This window comes from Hyaena hyaena, unplaced genomic scaffold (genome assembly GCF_003009895.1).
Source record: "Hyaena hyaena isolate Hyena2069 unplaced genomic scaffold, ASM300989v1 scaffold_615, whole genome shotgun sequence".
Classification (NCBI taxonomy): Eukaryota; Metazoa; Chordata; class Mammalia; order Carnivora; family Hyaenidae; genus Hyaena; species Hyaena hyaena.
The window spans coordinates 1-12926 of NW_024081248.1; the positions used below are offsets into that span (position 1 = coordinate 1).

Below are 12926 nucleotides of genomic sequence, written 5' to 3' on the forward strand. Positions count from 1 at the left end.
GAGGGCACTTTGGGGATGAGCACTGAGTGTTATGTAGAAACTAATTTGACAATAAACTATTTGTAAAAAAAAAAAAAAAAAAAAAAATAAAAGAATATAACCTTTACCCTAGCAATTTCATTTCAAGAAATTCATTCTACTGGTATTCTTGCACAAGAATACAAACAGGTATAACGTTATTAACTGCAGTTTGATATGTAATAATACAGAATACTTTTCAGACTCTACATGTCTATCATCAGGGGACCAATTTTGTAAATGACAATTCATCTATAAATGTAATAAATTGTATGGCTACTAAAGGAATCATGAAAATAACAATGTTATATGTCAGTTATATTTCAATTTTTAAAATAAATAAAAGAAAGGAATCTGTTCTTTTTATGTACAGATAAGAAGGCAGCTTTGAGATACAATGGGAATGAAATAACAAAACATAAAGTAGTACATGTCATTGCATTGGCACTAGTATGAAGCAAAACAGTTGTGCAATAACCATAATAGGCATTCAGAATGGAAATAAAGCAATGTGAATTCACAGTAGCAAAAAAGGTAAACTACTGCCTAATTTTAAGGAAAGAAAATTTAATAAATTTTACTGAGATTTCAACACTTTGAGTATAAAGGATGATATATATGTATGCATATATACAGAGTATCTTTGCAGGGTTACTTAAACTGTTAAGAGCTGTTGCCTTAAAAAGAGACATAAAGAGTAGGTGTAAAAGGAAACTTAGATTTCACTGTATACTTTTTGGCACTGTTTAAACTTAATAGAAATGTGCATATTAGCTATCAAAAATTAAATATTTAAAAAAAGGAAATAAAAAGAAAATAAAGCTTACCGGGCTGGACAAGTGGCTTTGTAGAGCTGACAAGACCTGCTTTCCTGTTCATTGATTTTTTTTAACTGGAAACCTTTTCTCCTTGGCCCATACTGACACTCCATTACCACGGCTCTACTCCCTGTAGGCCAAAACCAACTATTGATATTAATTCAAGTATCCATCTGTTCTGGACACTAAAATAAAAATAACTCAGTGGTGGCAATGTCAAAATTTATACTTTCAATTATGCAACCTTGAGGAAAGAAAACATCAGTACGTCTTACTAAGATGTACAAACATATAAATTAAAAAGTTTATTATAACTTACCTAATATACATTATGGTAAAGAAATTTGATAATACCACATTTACTGAATGTTAACTGATATTTACATACATATAATTTTTAGTAATAAAATTTGCCACCTTATAAGTAGAAATTAGCAAAAGGTACATTTGATAGTAAATACTGTCATTTAAAGTTTTATTTCATTGTATAACTATTTATTTCCTTATTTTTATTTGTACTATTAGAATACAGTAGTCCCCCATTATCTGCGGGGGATATGTTCCAAGACCCACAGTGAATGCCTGAAATGATAGACTGTACTAAATCCTATATAAACTATGTTTTTTCCTATATGTATATGCCTATGATAAAGTTTAATTAATAACTCAAGGCACAGTAAGAGATTAACTACTATAGTTAATAAAATAGAACAATTATAATATACTGTCATAAAAGTTATATGAATGGGGTCTCTCTCAAAATATTTTATTGTACTGTACTCACCCTTCTTCCTGTGATGATGTGAGATGATAAAATGCATATGTGATGAGATGAAGTGAGGTAAATGACGTAGGCATTGTGATGTAGCATTAGGCTACTACTGACCTTCTGACAAAACGTCAGGAGGATCATCTGCTTCCAGACTGAGGTTGAGAACAGGCAACTGAAATCTTGGAAAAGTGAAGCTGCGGATAAGGGGGGACTACAATAATGTAATAACCAGCCTGTAAGATGACCCCCAATGATCCCCATCTCCCTAGTACTCATGTCCTTGTGTAATTCCCTCCCCTTGAGCATGGGCTAGACTTATTAACTTACTTCTAATGAATATGGCAGAAGTGACAAGATGCTATTTTTGATACTAGGTTATAAAAAGACTATGATTTCCATCCTGGGTACTCTCTTGTTCTTGCTTGGATTGCTCTCTCTGTGCCAGTCAGCTGTCTGTGGTGAGGCAGCTCTGTGGGGAGCCCCCAGGTGGCAACGAAAAAGCAAGATGAGTGAGCTTGGAAGCACCCTGCCCAGCCAAGCGGTAAGATGACTGCAGCTCCAACCAACACCTTAATAGCAGTCTTGTGACAGAACCTGAGCAAAACTATCTTGCTAAGCCACTCTTGGATTCCTGACCCATAGGAACAATGAGATAAATATTTGTTGTTTTCAGCCATCAGGTTTTGGGTAATTTGTTACATAGCAAAAGAATACAAATAAGTGGATGTGAAAACTATAAAGTTTGTGACTAATTTAAGTCAAATATCCAATCTATGTAGAATATAGCAGAGCACAGCAAACTTTTCAAATATAAAAAACACCAGTCATAAATAAAAATGTTGATAAAGCTGACATGAAAATTTTAAACTTTAACATTTTAAATTTAAATAAAAAAATTTTAATTTAAAAGATACCATAAGGGGCCCCTGGGTGGCTCAGTTGGTTACGCATCCCACTTTGGCTCAGGTCATGACCTCATGGTTCATGGGTTTGAGCCCTGCATCAGGCTCTGTGCTTCTGGCTAGCTCAGAGCTTAGAGCCTGTCTTCAGATTCCGTGTCTCCCTCTCTCTCTGACCCTCCCTGCTTATGCTGTCTCTGTCTCTCTCTCAGAAGTAAATAAAACATTTAAAAAAAAAAAAAAAAGACACCATAAATAGGTAAAAATGTTTAAAAAACATGTAACAAAGAATATGCAGAATATAAAGAACCACAAATAATTTTTAAAAATAAAGAACCAAACCGAAAAATGGGGCAAAGACTATGAAAAGTAATTCAAAAAGAAAAAAAAAGATGTTTGGCTTTATTACTGAATATGGAAATATAAGTTAAAGCAATAGTAAAATAACATTTCATACCCTTTGGATTGGCAAAAACAAATTTTGACAATACTCTATAATAACTGAACCCACTGACCAATCTTAACATCACGAAAAGGTACTGCACATAGGTAGCAATAAGATGTAGACGGCACACCAATGAAGTATTCTTGTACAATAATGGAGATTAAACCCTCATTTAATCAAGCCTCTAGATCTACAGTTCACTGGAAATAGAGGAGATTTTTTTTTTAAACGCTAAACTACATCACAGAGATGGGAATCAGCAAAACTCAGAATATGGCAAACTCTACAGGACAAACTACCTGGGGGAAAAGAGAAGAGAAATTTTTAGATGAAAAGAAATTTAAGAGGTAAATTAACCAAATGTGATCTGTGAACTCTCGATGTGAATTTGAACAAACTTATGGAAAAGGAATTCTTAGATAAGTAAAAAAATGTGAACTTTGGACATTTTATGACAATAAGAAATTACTGTTAATTCTTTTAAAGTATAATAATGTAACTGTCATTTAACATATGCATGTATAAAAAGAGTCCTTACCTTTTAGAGATATATACATCAGTATATGATATATACTTTGGTAATTACACATAAAACAATGGGATATCTGGAATTTGCTGGAAAATCATCTTGGAGGTAGGAATGAAGAAATGGGTAGGGATATACATGAGACAAGACTGACTGCATGCTAAGAGTTGTTGAAGCCGAATGATGAATACATGGAATCATGGGATTTCATATATTATTACCTTTACTTTGAAATATGTGTATGGGGGGTGTGTGTGTGTGTGTGTACACACACAGATAGATATGTATATATACACATATACATACATATATATCTTCCAGAATATAAAGATTTTTAAAGTCCACAATGCTAAATCATAAAGTAAATGAAAGAAAGGGAAATTTTCATACACTGTTGAAACAAGTAAAAATTGGTACAAGTCGTCATTCCCTATAGAAAAAGTTCAGAAGACAAAATTTTTTGGAACTCATTTGACTACAAAACCTGACTTGAATTTTATGAAGCTATTTATATTCTTTGTTTATCCCTCCTAGTGTGACTATCCATAAAGTATTACTGTGTTTGATTATGTGATAGTGTCTACAGAATACTTGTTATGACTATTCTGTAATATTATATAACATTCCAAAAATTCTGAAATACATGTGGCCAAAAGATTTTAGAGAAGAGACTTAGACCTGTACAACCACTTTAGAGAGCATCTTATAAAGATGAAATGGGCATACTTTACAACTAACTCAGCAATTCCACTTTAAATCATACACTATTAACTTATTTACATCTTCTCAACAGAAAATGTATATTGTCATGATTTGACTACAGCATTCTTTGTAATACTGAAAAGTTAGAAAAATCCTAAATGATCATTAGTGGTATTATTTTTGATATTACTGATCATATGCTGGAATGTTATGTAATAGTTAAATTAAGTTCTGTAAGTATCGATATGGACCGATTTCAAGAAATAAGGGTAAAAAAAAGAAATAAGTGTGAATGAAGATTTACATAAGAATGTCTATAGTTTACTATTTATGAATATTTAAAAATATTTAAAATAAAATATATTATTATAAAGATGAACATGTATGCAAAGTATACAAATATAGACTGGAAAGATACACACCAAATTTATGTAGTGGTTGCCTGTGGAGAGTTAACAGGGATAACTGGACTAGGAATAAGAACCAGGGAGGGGGGGAAATGTTGCATTTCTTTTACAAGATAGTGATGAAACTGGGCAGAAGAGGTTACATTTATCTCATCTTCTTCTAAGTATCTTTTTTTACCCTCAGAAGTTCAGGATGAGACTGCAACTCCTTCAGCTGAATCCATATTCCCATAGTCCTGAAATAAATCACTTATTTTTATGTTCTTTGGAGTTTGACTAGTCCTAGGGTGAATCTCTGGGAATTGTTTGAAACTCTACCACTTTAGGGGTACCTGGCTGGCTCAGTTGGTAGAGCATGTGACTTTTAATCCTGGGGTTGTAAGTAGAAGCCCTACATTGGGTGTAAAGATTACTTGAAAATCTTAAAAAAATAACTCTACCACTTTAACACACATTAGCCTGGTTTTTGAGAATACCATATGTAACACATCTGATACTTGAAAATCCTAATCTTAGAATTCTGTTTAATAACTCGAGATTGCATACAAATTCTATATGGTAAGTCCAGAGTTATAAGCTATATAAAATGGACACAAATTTGTCCCATAAGACAAATCAAGAGAAAAGAAGAAAACATGTGAATTGGATAAAAAAAATAATCCAACAGAGACACATATTTAAAATAATAAAATTGCTATATTAATATTTTTATTTTCTATTTATCAATAGATCTAAAGAAAGCATTATTTATTCTAATATAATACAATTTTATAATAAAATAATTGGTTATATTTAAGTTTTCTTTTTAGTTTAATATGTATTTTCATCAAATAACATTCAGCTGTCATCCACCAAAATGAAAATTTTGGTAGAAAATTTTTAGGAAAACCACATTTTCACAGTGTATCATGGGTATGCTGAACCTTAAAAAAAAAATTATTTTAAAAGGTACCTGCATTGACAAATGGAATTCCATCATACGGAACATACTGAGATTTCCACATCAAGCGTGTAGCCGGCTTGGCTGGGCTTGGAGATTGGCGGGTCCCCCAAACACTCTGAGTCTGCTGCTTGTGAAATGTTAGGACACTTTCTAATTCAGTCTCACTTACACAGTAGCCACGGTAAGAATCTCCAATTTTCTGCATGTTATAGAAATTAAATAACAAAATTATTAGTAAATGTTTCACTGTACCAAAAATGTAATTAAGTGGTTTTCCAAGATAAAAGACTCATCAGTTTTTAAAAGAGAATGTCATTCTCCCCTCAGATCAATGGTCTATTACAACTAGTATATCTGATCTGATTTCAACCAGCGTTATCAAATAGGTATTCTCCAAGTATTTGTTAGAGAATATACTGTCAAACTCATGGCCATCCCATCAGTATCAAAATTTTGTTTGTGAGACATAATACGGAGGACACCTTGAAGAATACATTATGTATCCATTCTTCCATATATTTAAAATTCTACCTCTGGAACCAACCAGATCAGCACAAACTAGCCATAAACTAGTGGCTCCTTGTGGAGATTCTTTTATTGAAATTAATTTTGTCATGACATTAATCTTTTTGAAAACCTATGAAAATTGTGCTGTATCTCCCATATTGAAATGATATCAAAGAATTTACTCATTATATCAAGATTCTTTTCATGAAGACCTTTTTCTCAGAGAAAATTCTGTCTGAACTTAGAACCAAAAGTAGTTAATGGTTTTATTTTATGGAAATTAACTTAATTACTTTTATCTAATGGACACAGAATTTAGTAACTAACTGGGTTTCCCATTTCTGAAATGTAGATACTTAGATTATAGACAAGTGTGTGTGTGTGCACGCACATATATATGCATGTTTGTATGTTTGTGTGTATGTATAGTTCATTACGATATACATTCCTTACTTCCAATTTATGGTTGGTTACATTCTTGTTTTTTTATTCTTTAGTTTCCACTTTTAATTTCCACCTTGCTAATATATTTATGTATTTTTGTAGGCTGCCTCCATTCTTCCTAAAACAAGGAAGGTTAAGTAAATCATGTAAATAAACTCATACTATTCGCTTACAAACATCAGAGTATCCCTTAACAAAAGTAGAAGTCTGTTCTATACCAGTAGAGAAGTCTGTTAACTGTGATCTGTTACGCTAAAATGCATGAAGACCTAGAAACTGTCTCCACGATATTTATTTCCTCATTAAAGGGAATAAGAGCAGCCTTTTGCCTCATTGCACCCGAGAGAGCAAGCTGGGCTACCAGCAGCTCTACTGGAACCATCAAGGAAATTTGGCCAGGGTTCTTGTTTTTGCTGCATCAGCTCAAACCAGTGTGGTCTGATCTGGAAATACAGCCTCAACATGTGCCACCAGTGTTTCCGTCAGAACGTGAAGGATGTAGGCTTCATTAAGTTGGATTACTTACACTTCCTTGAATGGGTCATCCAAGATACCTACCTTAACTGCAGATATCCAAGATAACCTACCTTAATGTCAACTCATTGTACATAAAATAAAAATACTTCAATTATGTTTTAATGTGACAAAAAAAATGGAAGGAATAAGAGCAGATATATGGGACTAGGAATCATGTTACTGTATTAGACTGCCTATTTCACCCTACAGGAGTACATTTAACAAGGTGAAATTATCAAAATACTGCTGTGGGTGTACTTTGGGCCAAAATAAGAAGAGATCATCTAATGCCAAGCAATACATTATCTCCAATTTCCCCTAAAAATAATAAAGTGTATAGGCTTACAAAGTTTTTTCTAGTCTAGATATATCTTTACCAAAATATGGACTACCAATAAAAGTAGAAACATAAAGTCCAGCTATGACATTTTTTGAAACAAATAAAATGAGTAAAATTTTCAATGTTGTCAAAAAAAAAAAGGAAAAATTCAGCATTAGTACAATATAACCAGGCTTTATCAGAAGATAAAAGTTTAATACAGTTTTGAAATTTATCCAACACTGCATTTTGGTGAAATCTAATAAATACCCATAGAAAAATATTCTGCTGGGCAGTTTTAAGTTTCTAATAAGATGTATGACATTAGAAAAGCCACATGCAATGCATTATGGTTACAAAACATGATTTGATTTGACCACATAATTGCTAATGCTTTAATCTTTATAGCATTCTGTAAAGTGCATAATAATGATTTTAAAAACCCTCATCAAACAACAATAATAGTTACTTTTAGAGACCAGTGAAAAACTATGAGTAACAAAAAGCGTGTGGGGAAAAACAAATCTATCTATCCATCTATACATATACACTAACATATATATGACTTAGAAAAGCAACAATAGTAAACAAGTCCTAATCAATGCAATACATCACATCACATCATTACACTTGATTATTAGAAATTTGGTGGGGCACCTGGGTGGCTCTGTCAGTTAAGCGTCCGACTTCAGCTCAGGTCATGATCTCATGGTTTGTGAGTTCAAGCCCCATTCGGACTCTGTGCTGACAGATCAGAGCCTGGAGCCCGCTTCAGATTCTATGTCTCCCTCTCTCTGTGCCCTTCCCCGACTCACGTTCGCTCTCTCTCTCTCATTTTTTCTCTCTCTCTCAAATAAATAAATGTTAAAATTTTTTTTTTTTAATTTTTCAGGGGGTGCCTGGGTGGCTCAGTCGGTTAAGCGTCCAACTTTGGTTCACGTCATGATCTCACAGTTCATGAGTTTGAGCCCCACATTGGGCTCCGTGCTGACAGCTCAGTGCTTAGAGCCTGCTTCAGATTCTATGTCTCCTTCTGTCTCTGTCCCTCCCCTGGTCGCTCTTTGCCTCTCCATAATAAATAAACATTAAAATTATAAACAAAATTTTTTCAGGATGGGGTGCCTGAGTGGCTCAGTCAGTTAAGCAGTACTCTTTGGCTCAGGTCATGAGTTTGAGGTTCATAAGTTTGAGCACTGCATTGGGCTCTGTGCTGACAGCTCGGAGACAGGAGCCTGCTTCAGATTCTGTGTATCCCTCTATCTCTCTGCCCCTCACCCACTCACAATCTGTCTTTCTCTCTCAAAAATAAAATAAACATGAATTTTTTTTTTTTTTTAAAGAAATTTTCTTGGGATGCCTGGGTGGCTTAGTTAGTTGGTTGAACATCCAATCTTGATTTTGGCTCAGGTCAAGATCTCATGGTTTGTGAGATCAAGCCCCACATTGGGCTCTGTGCTGACTATGTAGAGCCTGCTTGGGATTCTCTCCCTCCACCTCCTGTCACTCCCCTGTTCGTGCTCTAAATAAACTTAAAAAAAGGATAAAAAAACAAATGGTAATGATAATAAATACCAAAGAATTAAAAGAGATAAATAAATAGATAAAAGCTAAAATAATCATTAGATTATTTACAGAAAACATATATATAGCTTGCAGTGGGATTTGAAGAATGGTTAGAAAGGTAAACAGAAGAAAACATATTAGGAAATGGAAATAAAGATGAAGGCAGAGGTAAAAGAAGATTCTGAAGTGTTTGTACAAAGTAGGAAGAATAGGCTAACAAGAATAAAAGATGAGTTAGAGAAAAGTAGTAAATAAAACAGGACAAGATAAAGTAATACCAAATAATGAAAGACCTTAAAAGCTATATACAGTGGTAAATGATATGGAAAAAGTAACACTAAACCTGTTGGGCAGTAAGAAAGAATATTGAAAGCAATATTTAAAGACAAGTAGTTATAGAAAACTAGACAGTAGGGACCAGAAATGAGCTTAGAGGGAGAGAGTCAAAGAGCTTAGAGGGAAGGCTGTTACTGCAACTGAGTCCAAGGTAACAAAGGTCTGTGGAAAAGGCAGCCCCAACGCCCCACAAAAAGAAGAGAGAGATTTTAAAGGAAAAACTATTAGAGTCAAGTGATTACTTGAATATGGGAAAGAAAGAAATTAGTCTAAAACACTGTGCTGGAATGTCTAAGGAAATGGTATTTGTCATTACACAGACAAGGGATTTAGGAAGTACAACTAGTTGTAATATGGTAATTTCTGTTTAGCATATGGTGAATTCGAGGTGAAATTCAAGCAAAGCTTCAAGTAAGTAGCTGGAGATCTGAGACAAGAGCAAGGCCACAATTAAAGGACCAATGATACAGATTTGGAAATCATTTTTCTAAAAGTGAGATTTGAAAATTAACAAAGTTGATCAGCAGTCCAAAGGATAAAGTGTAGATAAAGTCAAAACAGTTTAACTTAAAGAATTTCCATTGAGAATATGAAAAGAAATAAGTGCAAGCAAAGAAAGAGAAGGGATTGTCAAAAGATAAAAAGTAGAGAAACATGATAGTGAAGTTTCATGGAAGACGAAGGAAAAGAGTTGCAAGAGAAGAAATGATAGAGAAGTATGAAGGGATTTGTATGATCTCTGCTTTAACAGAGCTTAAAAACTCTAAGGAATAAAAGCATAGATGAGAACAGAGTTAGCATAAACATCAACAAAAAATTACAGAACAAATATTATTTGTACTCAAAAGTGGACATTTGGGGATGCATTACAATCAATTTAGTGAATCTAGGTAAGGAATATTTCTAACTCACCTCACAGCTCCTAAGACGGCAGGCCCACATAGGTGTATTAGAAGAAAGTGGCTGGAGTGGAGCCAGAAATGGTTCTTCAAGCATTCTGGGAAAAGGAAGGAATATATATATAAATACATATTACAGGTTACATTCACACAAACACACACATGACATTCAACTTCTTTATCCCATTAGCCATTGTTAAAGACAATATATTGAGGTCATCAATAAGAAATTGTAGGGGTGCCTGGGTGGCTCAGTCAGTTGGGTGTCAAACTCGATTTCTCCTCGGGTCATGATCATGCAGCTCACGGGTTCAAGCCCTGAATCATCTGGCTTTGCAGATGAATCCGCTTGGGATTCTCTCTCTGCCCCTCCCCTGCTCATCTACACTCTCTCAAAATAAATGGATAAACTTTAAAAAAAATTAAAAAAATTGTAATAGTAGGAGCACCTGGCTGGCTTAGTTGGTAGAACATGTGACTCTTGATCTCAGGGTCATGAGTTTGAGCCCCATGTTGGGTGCAGAGCTTGCTTGCTTATTTACATACATACATACATACATAAAATCTTAAAAAAAAGAAATTGTAATAATAATGATAGAGTTGGTGGGCATATTCAATATAATTTTCTTTAAATGTTACCACTTCAAAAAAAATAAAATAAAATAAATGTTACCACTTCATTAGCTGCTAAAGCAAAGGCCTAAGTTTTTTCTTCCAAATATCTGTAGTCCCAACAAATTTAGGTGTTTTATATATCTCCCTCAAAGCTTACTTTGCAGTCTTCTCATTATATAAATTTTTTTCACTTATAAAAAATGAATGAAACAAATCATTTTCAGGTGATTTGTTAAGAGTTAACATAATATTATGTCAAGTTCTAAGATTAATGCCAAAAATATTGTGTTAATTTTAAGTATTTTCAAAAGTTAAAAGAATATAAATAATACAAAACCTATGTCTGCATTTCCCTAAATTATTATTATGTTAAGGCAAAAAATAAAAGCTGAAATAGATATATTAATAAAAAACATTTAAACACTTTACCACAGAGGAATTAAATGCATAAGAGATGATAAACCATTAAAAATTTCAGGAAGTCGAATGGATATTTCTTTATTCATTTTTTTTTCTTTATTCTAAAAGCCCTATTGTGACAGATGTTTTCAGATTGCTTCAAAAGAAAATGGGGAAGTATCACTGAGTAAAGTAGGATGTTATAGCTTCTAGGAAAGCCTCCTTGTTCCCAAGATGTCATTAAAATAATTAAAGATATCTGACAATTTGATTAATGTTTATTCTATTTCCTGAATTTCTGATCTTTTCTATAGCCAGCCAGCTTTAGATGTGATAATTAAAAAAAAAGATTTCCAGATGATTTCAAAAGATAAACTTCTCTCTTCCACTGACTCACCTGGCCACAGTCTTTTTGGGCAATGTGAGGGATGGTTGTGGATGAAGAGTATAATTACTAGCATTGTCCACTAGAAGATCCATTCTTACGGTTGCCAAGTTTCTGTCACTGGGTTTCTCTTCAGAGACATCTTAACAGCAGTAACAAGAACAAAGCAACATCAATATCTTGAATAAGACTATGAAAAGGTAACTCATTAGAATTCATACATTTGAAATAGGAAAAGCAAGATATGCTCTAAAGATAAAGATGTCAAAACTTATAATGCTTTTTTGATAATTTCTCCAATAAACTTGTTTAGTTTCAAATTATAATACTGACTACAGAAATTGTGTAATTAAATTTTTGAAGCTTAAATTGAATAGCTAGGATATAAAAGTGGTAGGATTGTTATGTTAACTGTTTCACAATGCATTGGGAAAATGTAAAACTCTTTCATTTCTATGCCATGTTTATTTTTTTCTGCAAACTTTTTTTTTCTTTTAGTTTTAACTGTTAACAGAGACAAAGAATCATAACACTAAGGTAAAAATATCTACTCTAAATCATTAGCCATGAATGAACAATGCAACAGTGTAGCTATGGTGTTAGAAAAGATAAAAAAGGAAGGGAAGCAAAGGATGAGAACTAACAGGGATATTATCAAACAGGTAAAGAAAGAATTTTAAAAATGGGGAGCACAACTTTCCTTTTTGAAGGAGCAAAGAGGGAAACAGCAAAGAGGATGAAAAGAATAGTTAAACAAAAGAGTAATGAGTCACGTGGCTAACAAAAGTACCAATAAAAATACAAAAGTAAAAATTTCTCAATAGCTATTAGCACTATATTCTTGTTATTATTGCTGTTATTATTACTGTTATTATAATTAAGAAGTATTTATTTTATGCTCACTGGTCATTTGGGAGGAAGCAAGAGTCAACCAGCTTCATAGAATTCCAAAATGAAATAGACAGCTAACCTAGACGGGGTTGAAAAATGAACTTGAAATTTATTTGGGCTAAGAGACTTTTTCTAATTATTCAGTTCAAAATCTTACTCAAAGAGACCAATTTTAGCACTAACTTTCATGAGGTGATTTTCTGGAATATGCATTTGTTCTTTAAAACATTCTCCAATCCCCTATATCCCAAGATTACTTACCTCGAGGACTATTCACATCCACAAGCTGCCCCTGAGGAATAATCACTTGTGCCATTCCTGTCTGGTTAGATGGAATTACATGCAGCACCTGTCCATTTTCTGATGGGCTGGGAACAATCATCTTGGAGGCATTAAAAAAAAAATCAAATGCATAAGCCAGCAATGATTTGAATGAATTATTACTTAAATTATTAAAGACATGCCTACCTCTATGGTGGATACTATTTGTTTCCCTCATTTTGTAGATGAAAACACTGAGGT

At 33.3% G+C, this 12926-nt stretch overlaps 1 protein-coding gene and 1 pseudogene across 4 annotated transcripts in view; one reads left to right on the plus strand and one right to left on the minus strand.

The window, feature by feature from the left end:
* Positions 1-755: 755 nt before the first annotated feature.
* CARF (calcium responsive transcription factor) overlaps positions 756-12926 on the minus strand; it is a 37077-nt gene continuing 24906 nt past the window's right edge. For 3 of the 4 annotated variants that reach the window (XM_039257398.1, XM_039257400.1, XM_039257399.1), the window contains 5 exons: positions 12666-12786; positions 11526-11655; positions 10128-10212; positions 5540-5729; positions 756-966 (listed from right to left, as the gene is read on the minus strand). In XM_039257398.1, coding sequence (XP_039113329.1) covers positions 842-966; positions 5540-5729; positions 10128-10212; positions 11526-11655; positions 12666-12786 — 651 coding nt within the window. In that variant the 3' untranslated portion in view covers positions 756-841. Of the gene's footprint in view, positions 984-5539; positions 5730-10127; positions 10213-11525; positions 11656-12665; positions 12787-12926 lie in introns of all 4 variants that reach the window. The other variant, XM_039257401.1, reaches the window with a different exon arrangement.
* Positions 5958-7067, plus strand: LOC120248930 (annotated as a pseudogene).